The sequence below is a fragment of the Mesoplodon mirus genome (assembly GCF_964341445.2).
Source record: "Mesoplodon mirus genome assembly, chromosome: 6".
NCBI classification, from domain to species: domain Eukaryota; kingdom Metazoa; phylum Chordata; class Mammalia; order Artiodactyla; family Ziphiidae; genus Mesoplodon; species Mesoplodon mirus.
The window spans coordinates 40,047,920-40,064,614 of NC_138982.1; the positions used below are offsets into that span (position 1 = coordinate 40,047,920).

Genomic DNA, 16,695 nt, shown 5'->3' on the forward strand with positions numbered 1-16,695 from the left:
AATCAAATAGCAAAGAAAGCATCGAGCAAAAAATGAACAGAGAATCTTAAAATTCAATTTTGTCATCAGCAGGCTAACCCATTGGTCTAGGTTTAAAAGATAAGAAGCATAGGGCCTCCCTGGTGGCGCAGTGGTTGAGGGTCCGCCTGCCGATGCAGGGGATACGGGTTCGTGCCCCGGTCTGGGAGGATCCCATATGCCGCGGAGCGGCTGGGCCCGTGAGCCATGGCCGCTGAGCCTGTGCGTCCGGAGCCTGTGCTCCGCAACGGGAGAGGCCACAACAGTGAGAGGCCCGCGTACAGCAAAAAAAAAAAAAAAAAAAAAGATAAGAAGCATGGAAAAAAGCTTTGGTATCCAGTAACTGATAAATGCTGTACCTCCTTTATTATTTGTGCCACTTTGCTGTTTCAAACAGTACTGCCCAGATTTCCTTGAGAAAGATCAAGCCCAGAGACTCATATGCCACTTTTCCACACCCCAGTTTATGTGCTTAGAATGTAATACAACATTCCAAGTAGCAACAGTGCAAAAGAATGCATGCCAAATTTTGCTAAACTATATTCAAGTTTTAACAGCCATAAAAATGGCTCTGGTCATCCAACTAAAGAACAGATGAATTTATTAGATAAGATAAAATTCCACCACAAATCTAAAGGGGACATAGGGTCACTTTACAGACAAATTTAAAGGGGTGTCTTGCAACTGAGTCTAAGGATAGAGTAGGTCATGATGCAAAAACTTACCTCCATCTTCATAATAGTAACTATCACCATAAGCATTGGCTCCAGGGGACTCTGGAAAGTGTTTTTTTCGCTTTTTCTCTTCCTGTAACTCTTTTTCTTGCAAGAGTCGAGCTATGTCCTGCAAATACAAAGAGAAGGGAAATAATTATTACCAGAGAATGAACAAACTCCATACAGTGACCCTATAGGTCAATGGTTTGACATTCCACTGCCAGGCTTTTGTGGCTCTGCCTCCAGCTAGGCTCTCTAGACTCTCTGATATTAAGCTCATTCTGTCCTAATGCCACAGATGACTGCTCTATAGGAAGGGCACAAGATCCAGATGATAGGGAAAGGTTTTTTTAATTGAATTTAAATCTAACTGAACTTGAAGACATTCAAATGTAATGTTCCTAAAGGTGGTTATAGAACAGGATTTTTTAAATACATATTTATGGGCCCTTTTTCCAAGATGATGATTCACTAAGTTTAAATGAGGAAGAGTACCATAATCTATAACTTTTATAAACTGTATTTACAATATAATTTGAAAACTTTTTAAAAAGAATTTTTCAGTTGATTCTGATTTAGCTTTGCATTAGAGGACCACTGTCTTAACTATCAATAAAAAAGAGAAAACAGTCTTCCTCCTGTCTCCCCTCTGCTCTAACTCCACGCAAGTTTTTAGCAGTTACTGAGTGATGAATAATAACATTCTGACTGCATCCCCTAAACGATTACCGTTCCTCATGAAAAAAAAGGTATATACAAATAACTGCAATACAACTAAATTATAAATGCCTCAAAAAAGAGGGTAAAATGTCTATGGGAGCACAAAAGAGGGAATATTATTTCTACTCAAACGGATTAATTCAAGGCTTTGCATTAATGTTAGGTTTTGAACAAAGAACTGGATTCCAACAGGTAAGGGAAGAACAGAGAACAACATCAGCAAAGTTATAAATATTTTAATGGGCATCAATCTAGGGAACAACCAATAGTCCAATTAGAACATTGGATGTGGGGTGTTACAGAGAAAGGTGAGGCTAAAAAACCAGGCAGAAGTTGGATCATAGGTACCCCTTACAGACACTCTTAAGAAGTCTGGCGTCTGTAATGTAAGGGATGAGGGGTTCCTAAAGGTTTTGAGCTAGAAAGTGACAGTGTTCTGAATTTGAAGGTTATTTCTATGAAAGGCCCAATAAAATAGCACATACACTTTATTCATGTACACTTTTTTGGAAAAAAGATCCCTAGCCATCGTCAGATTCTTAAAGATCTTACAAATATGGCAACAATACTCATTGATGCAAATGGCAATAACAGCCATAGGTAGTTTGAGGGGATAACTTCTTTATATTTACAATGAGGAATATAAGATGTGCTCAGATGTAAATGGTGCAAATTTTGAGGCAAGAATTAATCACTATTCTTCTTTTTGCAATTTTCTGAATAAGTCAAAGTGAAGAATATACTAAGACTGAAAGGCAAATAAAATTCATCTGAATGACTCAATTTCTCTTATATCAGTGTAGCAATAAGTTGGATACTGAGGCTAGGTACATTAGCAAACGTTATCCATATACTTGGCTTTTAATGTTCACAAAATAGCCTTACAAATCTGACTTTATGTTAAGTACATGCCTAAATTCAAACTTATAAATATACTATTAACATATATCCTTTAACTAATTTCTATGCTGGAAACTTCTCATTTAAGTCTGTAAAATATATACATATATATTTGATAAGTAATCCATGTAAAAGCACTCACAAAATACTGCAGCTCAGAATGCAAGGTAAAGAACACAATCCCACTTAAAACACAAGTATAATTTTCATGCAAAGAAATCTGAATTTCTAATACGCTGATGGAAAAAAATCCCCTAAACTTAAAGAATATGATGATTTTCTTTTTCCCTTCCAGTTCAAGTCAGAGAGACTTTAGAGACATTGGGAGAGAAACATTAACTACTAAAATGGATTTCTTTGGGCCTGAATTCTTTATCTGTAAAATAAAGAGTCTGAACTACTCAAACTTAAAGTCAAATGTCTTGACACCCTAATGCACCATTTTAATAAATCTGGGAGTATTACCAGGTGCCATCCCCTGTGCCAGGTTCATTCTATTTGATGTCTTGCAAAGCAATATACCAGTCAGTTAGGAAAGGAGAGAGGTGTGACAAGATAATTTATTCTCCCCAAAGTAATACCTGTTACAGAATTTCCCCAATCCCTATTTATTTTACTGCAAAAGTAGGAAGAAAATATAAACACTTCCCTGAGTTGTCATGTTTACTAAGCACCCAACATTCATTTTCCTAAGTGGTTTGTTTTACTGAAAACAAGAAGTTTCCCTTGATATAACTGAATAAAAATATAAAGGACAATTACCAGGTCCAACTGCCAGTAGAAATTATTAAACTGTACGCCAGGGACTTTATAATTGCTTTGCTGCTATTGAATTTAGTCCTAATTAATACATAATAATAAGCCTTCTCAATGTGAAGAGCCAAAGTTGAACCAAAGAGAAACAAAGGTGATGCCTCTTTTGTACAATGCATTGGCTAGTCAAAAGGAGGGCTTTTAACCAAGTAGAATAATAATAATCATAATGTGTCATGCACCTTAGCACCCAAACCTTTTGCTCTTTTAACATCTCAGCTCTTTTCTGAGTAAGCTTCTTCTGTCTGAGAAGAACAAGAACAGCTAACTACACTTGAGGAGGAAAAGGAAAATTGCTGCTATATTATAAACCGTGATTTACCCCAAGTCAGTTTTCTTCCCTGCTTTCCAACATTACTGCACAATGGGTTTAGTTAGGTGATTTCAATATAAAAAATTCCCCCTGAAACAAGCTAAAGATGGCAATTATTAGTCACAATGCTTGGATGCAGCTTAGTCACCCTTGACATAAACAACCTTCTTAGTCTTCAGCTTCCTTCCTGTTAAAGGTTAGTCTAGAACAGCATTTCCTAAGCTCTGTTTCTGAGAACACTGGTATCAAAAGTTTCTCCAAAAAAAACAGAAAGCATTCAATAGAAAACATGTATTATATCTAACTCTTTAAACACATTAGCTCATTTTGACACTTTGATAAAAGACAAGTAACCTGTTATCTTCCTGTAACCCAGGAATTTCCAAATTTATTTTCTGACAGATGCCTTTTTGTTACATAAAAAAATATAAACCTTATGAAACTAGTGTTCAATAAAACATAACTTGGGGAAAAATTTAAAAGAACTCATAAGCCTTTTTGAAGTCACATTCAATTATTTTTTAATTAATCAGGTAGACTTACTTTGGGTTAATATGTAGAAACAACTCTGTTGCATACAAGATTTCCTAGTAAATACATTTATTGAAACAACACTCAACTCTGGAAAACTGGAAGCTGTGAGCATAAGTAAGGGCACAAGTAAGGATCCCTGGAATGCTAGAGGAAAGTTATTTTAAGAAAAACATAGATTTACTGATTCCCTTCAATGGGTCAAACATTCTGCTAGAGACCTCCTATAGGGAAACAAGATATGTGGTCAATATCATTAATGTTCTTATCTACTAAGTGCTAGAAGAAAAGTGATTAACGTAATGTAAGACACGCAAAGATGAGTGCTCTAAGAGAAACATTCATACAATCAAGGTGCAGTGGAACCCAGAGGAACCCCACGCATCTTTCTCAAGTAGAAGACAAATTACTGAACTGTGGTGCTGGATCCCTTAGGGTATTTTTATGGTTTATATGATTTTATATCAGGGTTACTTCCCCCTTAAAGTTTTCATCTCTATCATACAACAGTACTGGGATTCAAAATGAGAAAATCTTAGGTATAAAGACAGTCTAAAGGAGATCTGAAAATGTGATTGTTAAATGACTGTCAGAAGAACAAAAAAAAAGGAAGCCATTCCGTTAGATTGCTAAATTTCTTTTATTAACTAGCAATTAATATATTAACATCTAACTCAGTAGGGAACTCAAAGCAGGAATAATCCCAAAAGGGTTACTCTATAAGACCAGAAAAAGAGGGTAACACCAATTCCATTGCTAAAAAAAATCAGTATAACTAGGATAAAAAGAGAGAAGAGGGGCTTCCCTGGTGGCGCAGTGGTTGAGAGCCCGCCTGCCAATGCAGGGGACGAGGGTTCGTGCCCCGGTCTGGGAAGATCCCACATGCCATGGAGCGGCTGTGCCCGTGAGCCATGGCTGCTGAGCCTGCGCGTCCAGAGCCTGTGCTCCGCAATGGGAGAGGTCACAACAGTGAGAGGTCCGCGTACCACAAAAAAAAAAAAAAAAAAAAAAAAAAGAGAGAGAGAGAGAGAAGAATTTTCTCAACCAGAAAAAACCCACTCACTCCCCGTCTGGCTATATATGTATAAACCTATTTCTAAAGTGCCAAAATATAGGAAAAAATTTCAGTTGCTAAAATTATTATTATCTGAGCTATTCTCTAGATATTACCAACTTATATAAATATTTTTTTAGAACACAAATTTCTAATGACCTTAAGAATGCTATGAAAAAGTATTATGGCTCACACTAGATTAATTTTTAATGTAAATTGGTTACTAAGTTTATCCCTGAACAGTTCACATTATAAATAGCTCCAAATTGTTGGACTAGTGCCACAGATTTTTCATAACATGGTTGGCCATGTTACTGTTTATTTACGCAAAAAAAAAACAATTTTTTTTTTCGCTAGTTTCACATTCACATATATTTGGACCTAGGTTCAAAGACACACATATGTATACATTCACACACAATTAGTTAAGAGTTTTATTTAAGAATAACTGAGTTAAATCAACTAAACACATTTCTTGGCTTCATTAAACAACACTGACAAATGCTAAAGCTGTGACCAAAGAGAAAGATCCCAATAAAATTAATCCCGCCATATTAATCACAAACTCATACAGTCCAGTATTACCAAAGGCTACAAGCCCCTTCAACAGGGCACTGAGAGGAAGGAAAGAAGGGAGAGGGAAAGATAGAAAAGAGGGAGGGAGAGGCCACAATGCTGGTAAGAATATAAAAGATCTTTTTTAAACTTTTCTACAGCTGTCTCCCCAGTGGAAATGCTACCTTCCTTACATCTGTGCTCTGTTAAAAAACACAATAAAATGATACCATAACAAAGCTAGACATGCTAATTCACCCACATAAAGTCATATAACTCTACTCAGGAACAATGTTGCTCAGAAAAAAATCTGTCCCAAGAGGAAAGGGGCCTTGGATTCTATATCTGTTTTGGGGGACTATGAACTACCCAAGGGAGTTGACCCCAAAAATCTCTAAAAGAGATTTGGGTGAAAATCCAGAGAGGAATTTTCCACAGCCCTGCCATTCAGTAAGAACTCATTAGATAAGCAGACTCTACAAGGAAGCAGAAGAGCATGGGGGCGGTGAGGAGGGGGAGAATTCGGACAGCTGATGAGTAACAGGCAATGCAAAGTTGGCCAGAAAAATTAGCACAATTGTCTTAGTCTCCCCTATTAGTCACCCTGGACTAAAATAAATAAGCATTATCATACATCCTTCGACATCAAACTTTACTAATGCAGATTTTGTTTATTTAATATTACAACATACTAGTCAGCTGGAAGTCACATTTTTCTACAACAGAAGAACATCTTGGCGGGACAGCCATCTAATCTAAGGCATCAGTGAAAAGTCAAAAAAGTCTGAAAGCAGTTTTTTAAAGGCTAGTCTCACTAAACGTCCACAACTGGATTCCTCATCTCTCATTCCACTGCACTGGGGAAGGGGGAACATTCCAGTAGGTCAAACAGTTGCGGAAGGCAGTGCAGTAGGAGGGCAACAAAGCACAAACTCCTGAAGATCCCTCAGATCAGACTGCACTAGGACACACCTAAGCCTGTGTATTGTTTCCCCTTTCTAATTTCACGCTTATCTCCCTATAAGAGAAATCAGAGTTGCTGTAAGGGGCAGAATGGTGGGGAAAACACCCGGCAAGAATGCAAAAAGGAAAGAGCAACTATTAATTTAATATGTGGCAGAGACTTTATATACTTAATTATTTTATTTATTTATTTTTTTACATCTTTTTTGGAGTATAATTGCTTTACAATGGTGTGTTAGTTTCTGCTTTATAACAAAGTGAATCAGCTATACATATACATATATCCCCATATCTCTTCCCTCTTGCATCTCCCTGCCTCCCACCCTCCCTATTCCACCCTTCTAGGTGGTCACAAAGCACTGAGCTGATCTCCCTGTGTATATACTTAATTTTATTTAAACTTCACAACAGCCCTTTGGGGTAAGTGTGGAGTTACCATGGACTTCTTCAACTTGGAACCCGAGGTTCTCCACAGTTAAGTGAGATGCTGAAAGTCTCAGCTAAAAGTTAAATGGATAAGATTCAAACCCAGGATAGTCTAACTCCAAAGTCTCTGTGTTCTATGTTGTGTCACAGTATATCCAGGTCAGAGGCAGTCAGTCAGGAGACTGAATGGTACAGACATTTCTCTGGCATCTTATTGTAGCTTGGGACCAGTAATGTACTTCTTTAAGACTTAATTTCTTCATCTGAAAAATGCAGTTATTCACTACACTACACACTTTATATAGTATAACAATGAGATTATTGTGATTGCTATTTAGAGTCCACATGCGTAAAATAAAGTATTTTGGTTTCCCGAATACTGTTTTTCCCCAAATGGGGTGGGGGGAGTGGGGGGGAATTACAGGACACCAGTAGCATTTATAAGAAGCCAACTTCATTACTCTGTGATTTTTAAAATAGAAGCTTTTCTGTCTACAAAACATAATCACTTCTTTCAGTTGCCAGTTTCATCTCCAAGGCAGTCTTGACTATAGAGATGCAACACATCCTGTAGTAAGAAAGAGCTCCTGTGCTGCTAACAGGAAGGATGAAAAGGAATCCTTAGTTCCTACTTACGACTCTGATCATCACATAATCATGGTTTGTTTCTTAAAGAAATAGCTAAATACACTCACACCAGACGTCTCACACTCACCTGGCATTGAACAAGGAGTTCCAGAGGAACAAGGATGGCTCAGTGGAGGAACAGAAGATGCAGGCTGGTTCACCGATAACCCTGATTATACCTATTTAATAGGGTGATTGTATGTGCCAGTTTGCCCAGGAGAGTCCCAGTTTATGTACTTATTAATAGCACCCCCTTTAACCCTGAAAAGTATTTCTGAGTATGCAAAATACCATATGGTACTGTTAAAAATAATAAATCATTTTTTCCTTATTATAAATCAAGACAATGGCCAAGAACAGCACAATAGGTGTATAAAAAGCAGACAGAGAATCAAAGCAAACTGAAAAGGAACCATTTGAAATGCTGAAAACATAACACAAAATCAAGTGATCATTAAGTGCAAATTCAAGTCTTCTCACAAACCATATACTACTGCTAATTTTAGCCATTTTCAGCTTTAAAAACAACACAGTTTAAAAATATATACAGAATCAAACAGATCATTGTTTTGAGGCAGCGTATCACAGGAGAGTGAAACCATTAACAAAAAAGAATGAGAGCAATGAACAGTCCTTGACTCCTGTTCAGGCTACACTCAAGGTCTGCTCTCCCTAAATTTGTGGGAATAACCCACAGACAGACACCCAGTATTGAGCTGAAGCATCCCTTAAAAATTCATTTATACCAAGAACTTCAGAACATGATCTTATTAGGAAATAGGATCTTTGCAGATATAATTAAGAGGAGATCATACTGGATTAGGGTGGGTCCTCAGTCCAATGACTGGTGTCCTCATAAGAAAACAAAAGGACAAAAAGATACAGGGAAGAAGGCCATGTGACAATAAAGGTAGAGACTCACATGATGCAACTACAAGCCAAGGAATGCCAGACAGCCAAGAGCCACCAGAAGCTAGGAGGAGGCAAAGAAGGAAATTTCCTAATATGTAGCGTGGCCCTGCGAACATCTTAATTTCGATTTGCAGCCTTCAGAACTGTGAGAGAGTAAAGTTCTATTGTTTTAAGCCACGTTTGTGGTAATTTGTTACAGCAGCCCTACGGAAACAAATTCACAATGTATGTCAAATTATCCATTATCATCTTTTAAGACTTCACCACTTAAACAACTGGTCAAAGGGCAATAAACATGGTTCATGGAGGGCGACACTTGGACTATGCACCCCAAAAGGGGAGAGTTCTTCTGCCCATCCAGCAACCCTACACTGAGCCCATGAATACAGAAAGTCACAGCTCTGGAGCTGAGCAACCCTCCTCTGTGGGGTGGAGGGGCACTAACTAAGTTGTACCTCATCCTTCTTCTCCTGAATGCGTCGTCTCTCGGCCTCAATAGCCAGCTTCTCCTGAATCTCCTGAGCAATTTCACAGTCTTGTTGTTCACTAAAACACAAAGGTGAAAACAACATGAATAAAGAACATAAGGAATGATTTTTCCTAAACACAATTTCCTGAATACTCACTATGAGTCAGTATATATTTTTATCTCACTTAATCTTCACAATAATGATGCAAAGAGGTTGATATTGTCATATCCTAAAGATGAAAAAACTGGAGGAGCAGAGTAGTGGAATCATTTCCCTAAGATTGCAGGGAAGGGGCTTCCCTGGTGGCGCAGTGGTTGAGAGTCCGCCTGCCGATGCAGGGGACACGGGTTCGTGCCCTGGTCCAGGAGGATCCCACATACCATGGAGCGGCTGGGCCCGTGAACCATGGCCACTGAGCCTGAGCATCTGGAGCCTGTGCTCCGCAATGGGAGAGGCCACAACAGTGAGAGGCCCGCGTACCAGAAAAAAAAAAAAAAAAAGATTGCAGAGAAAATAAGTGGTAGAATCAGAATGCAATACCCAGACACTACATTTTAGTGGGAGAAACAAGACAAATCATTTTGGTGGGAGAAACAAGACAAATCATTTTGGTGGGAGAAATAGATCCTTTAAAACAGCACCTGTGAAACAGTGGTTCCAACAGAAAATGGGATTTGGATCTCTCAGAGATGGCTACAGGTACACAAGTCTTCTGTTTGGAGATTTCAAGAAAAGTCACTGGGCAGCTTATAACTCTAGAGTGTGATAGTGCTGGGGAGCCAGCCTTTACACAGCCTTTACAACCTTTAACTGCTAACTAGGAGAGAGATACAGGCATGTTTAGAGTTCACTATCTAAAAAGATGCTGGAACAAAATTACAATTGTGGTTTATATATGCAGTTCGTTTGCTACACAAATATGTCCTCTTATTCTCCCCCTGCCAGTTGAACTTAAAGTACTCAGTTAATCTAGTCTTGGTTGTATATTCCATGTTTAATGGCAGTCTTTTGTAACTGAAGTGTTGGGTGTTAGGGGCAATATCCTAACTTCTCTGGAGGAATCGAAATCCATACATTCTATTCTAACAAAACTGAGGGGATGAAGACTATTCTCATTTGTATAAAGAACTGGTCACTTTCAACATGTTTGGAAATAGGTGTAGGTGAGAGTAGATGTGTGCGTACATGGGGGTATGCATGTATGTGTATAACACACATACAGGACAGAAAGGGAGGAAGGGAATACAAGACAGAGAGCACAGGCCAGAAGCAGAAATGGCAAGTTTTTTTAGAATCAGTAGAAAAATCACTGGACAAGATGCCTGGAGACCTGATTTCCAGTCCTGCCACTGTTAACCAGTGAATCATGCACTCTTATGTCGTCTTATCAGCTATAAAAGTTTTTGGACTTAATGACTTCATATTACAGGTCTAACATTCAAGGATTCTGAATCATTCAAACCACAGAATTGAAAACAAAAATCTACTCATTTTTTATTTCCATACCCTCTTTTCATTCACTTACTTTTTTTTTAAACTTACCAAAAAGTGTTTATTAATCTAGTTTTAAAAAGATGGAATGCTTCACAAATTTGTGTGTTGCTTTGGCAAACGCTCAGAGTTTTTTTTCCCTGAGTCCCTTAAAGGCAATGACTATGTTTTATTCATATCTGTGCTCTCTGGTGCCTTTCACGGTGGCAGAGTTATTAGCAAGAGTCAGTAAGAATGTTTATGTACAAAATAAGGAAGCTGAATAAAATCACGAATAAAGTCCTCTCTGAAATTAATAAAATAGAAAAACCCTTCCTCAAAGGCAGCAAAAATAATAGGCTATCCTGTTTATTTAAACATGACAACTAAAGTAAATAGAAGGGTCCCTTCACTTCCTCCTTTACCCCTTCCTCCTCAAAACAATTTTGTGGTTAAATCCACCATTAGAGATTTAGGTATAGGAGCCTCTCTCAAAGAAGAAATGTACTCTGTGAGCCTTTAAAACATTAAAAAGAATAAAAAGTCATTGTGCTGGAAGAGATCTTAGATATGATCTCTCCATTTAGGAGGAGACAGAGCAATAACTTTGGTCAGACACTGAAGTTATGAAGAGAACTAAGGGTACGATTCAGAGCTTTCCAAAAGATTCCGCCTCTACTTAAAAAGCAAGGGGTTTGGGACTTCCCTGCGGTCCAGTGGTTAGGACGTGGTGCTTCTACTGCTGGGGCACAGGTTTGATCCCTGGTCAGGGAACTAAGAGCCTGTAAGCTGTGCGGCACAGACACACAAAAAGAAAAACCAGGGGTTCGAGGAAAATAGGAGTAGCAAACACTGCTAGGAAACAATAAAGGAACCCAACAGACCTCATAAAGTTATTTGACATCCAGTATTTCGCTGGATTCCCCCCAAAAGCCCAGGAGGCAGAGGGGACAGAGATCATTTGCCCCCTGTACAGGTAAGGAAAACTGAGTCAGAGAGGTGGACCAAATGACTCAAAGTCTTCAGTGAAGAGTGTTGAGTCCACACCAGAAACCACATGTCCCAAAACCTAGTAAAGTATTCCAACAACAAAGACAATTTTTTTAATTCAAACAAAACTATGGGATAGTCACTGTAGGATCTGTAATCTAATAGTGAAAGGAATCAAAGGAACGGATGGAGAGTCCTCTTCCCTGCCCTGGTTGCTGACCCCACAGAGAAAAACAGTCCGGGAATGATGCCATCCCAGTCCCCAAGTCCTCACAGGTCTTTGTAGCGCTTCTGCAGCTGAGCGTGAGCTTTCAGATCTTCCTCTTGAAGCTGCTTAGCCACCTGGAGATCATGCTGGACCAAACGGTTCCGCTGAACATTCGATGCCAAATGATGCTCAACTGGATAGTAAAATTGGAGAGAGGAATTATAATGCTTTGGCTTATTAATGATAAACCTGAGAATAAACTTAAGAAGAGCCTTTCCATTAAAAAGGGCTTCACATCCATCATTTCATCTTATGCTCTAAATAATGCTATATAATACGCAGCACAGGAGTTATTATTTTCATCTTTGCATTGCAGAAAAAGAGAATCAGAAAGGTTAAGTAATTTGTATTGGGCACAAGATAAAATAGTGGCAGTGCCAGGACTTCTACTCAAATAATCTAAAACCAGGGCCAGTGCTCTTTCTGCTCTACAAGTTGCCCCCTTATTTATAAAATACTATTTCAATACTGAATTTTTATATTGACACACGAATTAATGATTCACAAATTACAAATTCATACTTACGCACTTTTGTATAACACATATGACCTAGATTTACTATTCATGAGTACATACATAAAAATTCAGAAAAATCTACAATCTAGACACTGCCCTCACCTGGGAAAAGATGTTCAGGCCTCCTATTCTAGGGGAAGGAACCCATCCCTCTGCCAGCCTTCTACACACCCCCATGCATGTATAACCACTATCTCCCTCCTACAGCACTAAGGCAAAGGAAATGGTTCAAGTCCCTCTTTTCCTCCGATACACCCAACAGTCTTCTCATCCCTAGCAGCTATCTGACTTCAAAACACCCAGAACTTCATTCTTCACTGAGGTGTCATTTGCCTAGACAGATCCCTCAGGATGGATGGGTGATATAGCCCGATGACTCTGTTTTCTCCCTGCCTCATCCTGAGAAATCTGCCACAAGCTACCACTAAAAAAGAAAATTGAAGGAGCACGCAGAGGGCTATTACTCACTCTCTTGTTCCTGCAGGCTGTGGGCCAGGGTGTGGTCCTCCAGGACAGCAAAATCTCGGCACACTGCAGAGGATGAGGGAGAAGGGCAGACAGGAAGGCTCATTAGTAGTACTTTAACATAAAAAGAAAAAGATCTTGCTCAGGACTTCAAAGACTCCAACCTAATATTTTAGGATGATCAACTTTATAACTCGCAATGCGCAAAACAGTGACTAGTTAGTATAAAGTCTTCATTCACAAAAATCCACATAGTACCTGCTCAGGGCCAAGAACAAGGTATCACAAAATAATGGTTAGGTCCCTGGCCTAAGGAAATTAATCACAGAATCAGAACCCAGAGGCCCAGAAATTCTAATCTACTTCTATAAAGAGAGGGCAAGGACTGCTGTAATAATAAGAGACAAGAATGTTTCACATATTGCAGCTGAGAAAAATCTGAGTTTTTGCATGGTCAGAGGAGCTAAGCCATCTGGGATTCAGAGGATCCTTTCCCAGAGCCTTATGTGTATCCTGGTGCTCTTAAGGAAAAACACACCTTTATTAGTCCCTTAGGCAGGAGCAGATCTCTATTTTAAGTGTAGTCACATTCTTCAATGGGTCCACACCCTCAGACACAAGTTAGAACTGGTTCTCTACGTCTCTCTAAATATAGAGCTGCCTAAAGAGAGCCTGCAAACCAAAAGACAGTGGGAACCTTGGAGGGTACCAGGCATCTGCCCCTAGCTTTGCCTCCATCTGGATAGCCAGGCAAGAGCGTTTCCTGGACTACTTTCTTAGACGCAAATAAGAAGAGATGGTCTTAAAGGTCCATTCCACCCCAAACTGTAATTTAAACTTCTGCTTCTTAAAACATACACATGAAGGACTCTTATCATGAAAAATGCTCTTTTGTTTGTTTTAAGGACGTGTAGTTTAGGTGATATATCCTTACTCTATTCCAAACATGTACCTCACATTAAAGAGGAAAGTTCCCAAAGCCTCAGATTATTGCAATGTGTAGGACTCATGAAACTGTCCTCTAGGGCTTACCAGAGTTTACAGATTTCTTTCTGCAGCTCTGACTTTGTCTGTGAAGACATTTAATTAAAACAGAATGAAAAAACATTCCTTTGCCATTCTTAGCACTTATGTATGTTCACATACACATTCACACAGCCCTGTCCCTCGCTGAGATATAATGCAACAAAAAAGCAGGCAGAGCTTGGAGACGTCGATTACTCTGAAAAGGTTTTATGATGGAAAAATCATTTCTGCCCCCAAATCATATTAAAACAAATATGACCTACTTAGCCCTGGCTCAAATGCAACTACAAAACCAGCAATTTCAATAGAAAGTCCTGTTCTTTTATATTCAATATATTCTCAGCAAATTCTAACAACTTGAGGCCCAGGTCAAAGTCCCCCAATATTTCACAGAATGAAAGTGCTTTCAAGGAGAGCTAGTTAAATCTCTTATTTAACAGGTGAGGAAAATAAGGGCCAGAAGGAAGAAAGGGCTTCTGAAGGCTGTATACATAGTTTGCTGGTGGCAGGACTGGGAGTCAGTTTCTCAGCAAGCAAGAGCTCTTTCTGCTCATGACAATCAGCCCTCCTGGACTCTGGTAAACCACAGTCGGAACAGACTGAAAGAAGATATTCTATGCTGACCAACATGCATTCTCTAAAACACTTAGCTGATTGACATTAATTAATTAAATGTCTAAGACACATACGGATTTAGTTCACAGAAAACAAATATTCAGAATGAATATTTTAAAAAGTTTAAAAGCCACTTCAATTTATGTTATTAGAGCAGAAAGGTATGCCAAAACAATATATTTTATATGCTTTTAATATTATGCTGAATAAAATAAAAATTACAAAATTACTACAGTTTTCCATGTGGATAACCATGTGAATAACTGCAATAATTTCATGTTTTTTTAATTTCAGTCAGCATGACATTAAAAATATAATGTTTAAGTGGGCTTCCCTGGTGGCACAGTGGTTGAGAATCTGCCTGCCAATGCAGGGGACACGGGTTCGAGCCCTGGTCTGGGAAGATCCCACATGCCACGGAGCAACTGGGCCCGTGAGCCACAATTACTGAGCCTGCGCGTCTGGAGCCTGTGCTCTGCAACAAGAGAGGCCGCGATAGTGAGAGGCCCGTGCACCACGATGAAGAGTGGCCCCCGCTTGCCGCAACTAGAGAAAGCCCTCGCACAGAAATGAAGACCCAACACAGCCATAAATAAACTAAAAAAAAAATAATAATAATGTTTAAGGATACATATACCTGTAGTAAAAATATATGTTTTTAATATCTGGCACTGACATAGTGACCCCTAGAGACACAAGCAAAGGGGCAGGTGTGCCTTCACTATATATATATATGCTATTCCACTGCTTTACAAACAAACTAGAGAAGACTGAAGGAAGTGAGGCAAAATATTAACATCTATTAAATTTAGGTGATAGGTTCCTGGGTTTCTATATTTTCTGTGCTTTTTGTAATGTTTTACATATACTGCACTTAAATTCTACAGCTAAATATACAAACTTTTAAAATTCATATCTTTATTCAGCAGCAGCACAAATAAACCATAAACATGATGACTCATTTGACATATCATAATACACCAAGGAATTTGTGAATTTATGATTACCTTAATAATGACTCTTCTTAATTATTTCTTAATATGTAAAAAGCAAGGCTGAAGTATATTTAATTATTGTGATTTGACCCTGAATCTTATTACAGTAGAGGCTGAATTGGTACCCACAAAATATGGGTAAGGCCTGCACTAGAAAAGAACCTAGAAGATCTTCCATGACTACAAAGATGTACACACACTCATACATGCACAGGATCGTATTGTCAATACACAGATTTAGCCCTTCAAAGTTTACTAAAAACTTCCAAATATATTGTCTCATTTATGCAGAAATATTACTTACTTAATCCATAATTTCCTATGCATCCACTCTAGTTGCTTTCAAAGTCCGCCTCTGTATTCTTTGCAGTGCTAATCTAATGCAACCTGGGAAAGTCACACATCCAGCCACCTTGCAAATCAGTAACCAGTTTGGGAATTACAGAAAACAATTCTCAAAGCACCCGCCTGGAGGGGTGGGATAGGGAGGGTGGGAGGGAGATGCAAAAGGGAGGGGATAGGGAAACATATGTGTATGTATAACTGATTAAATTTGTTATAAAGCAAAAAATAAAAAAATAAAAATAAAAAAATAAAAATAAAAAAAAAATATAAAAAACCTGTATCAGAGAATGAATTAAATAAAAATGAATAGAGGAAATACTTCATCAAGATGGAGTGAACCCTGAAGGTAGAAACAAGATTTAAGAAACAATGCTGAGCAAAGAAACTGGTAAACATATTTGTAAATACAAGTAAAATCTGACAATCTAACAATAATAATAACTCTGTGACTTAAAAACAAGATTGAGCTAAAATGCCAGACAACATTAACATGGAACAGAGAGAAAGATCATGTTAATGATCATCTACAATCCTTATATAATTTGGAGAAAGGTTAGCAATACTCTTGGGCATTGTTAAACATTTTAATGGTTAACTGTTAGAAAATAGAAAAAAATGTTTAATATTCAAATAGGTAAAGTAAAAACATAGAAATTTTTATTCATATAACAGGATGCAATAGAGCATTTAGAATGAATGCCTTAGACTTATATCTATAAATATACATAAATCTCAAAAAACAATGATAAATGAAAAAAGCAAGCTGTAGTGTGACACTGGTAACATAAATCTAAAATAAAAAAAAATAAAAAAAAAAAAAAGAAAACAATTCTCAGCCAGGACAAGTTCAAAGCCAGGAGCTTTGCTCCTCCTCTAATCCACTCTACTTTGAAGCAAACGGCTATAAACAGTACTGAGAATAAACAGCATAAACTCATCTCACTACGTTTCCAGGCAGGCACATTTAAGACGAACTACTGGACCCT

At 38.3% G+C, this 16,695-nt stretch overlaps 1 protein-coding gene across 2 annotated transcripts in view; it reads right to left on the reverse strand.

The window, feature by feature from the left end:
- CCDC50 (coiled-coil domain containing 50) overlaps window positions 1-16,695 on the reverse strand; it is a gene marked incomplete at its 5' end in the record, with an annotated part of 66,681 nt that overhangs the window by 27,098 nt on the left and 22,888 nt on the right. For both annotated transcript variants that reach the window (XM_082624417.1, XM_082624416.1), the window contains 4 exons: window positions 744-861; window positions 9,004-9,094; window positions 11,753-11,879; window positions 12,732-12,794. In XM_082624417.1, the coding sequence (XP_082480543.1) occupies window positions 744-861; window positions 9,004-9,094; window positions 11,753-11,879; window positions 12,732-12,794 (399 nt within the window). The remainder of the gene's footprint in view (window positions 1-743; window positions 862-9,003; window positions 9,095-11,752; window positions 11,880-12,731; window positions 12,795-16,695) is intronic.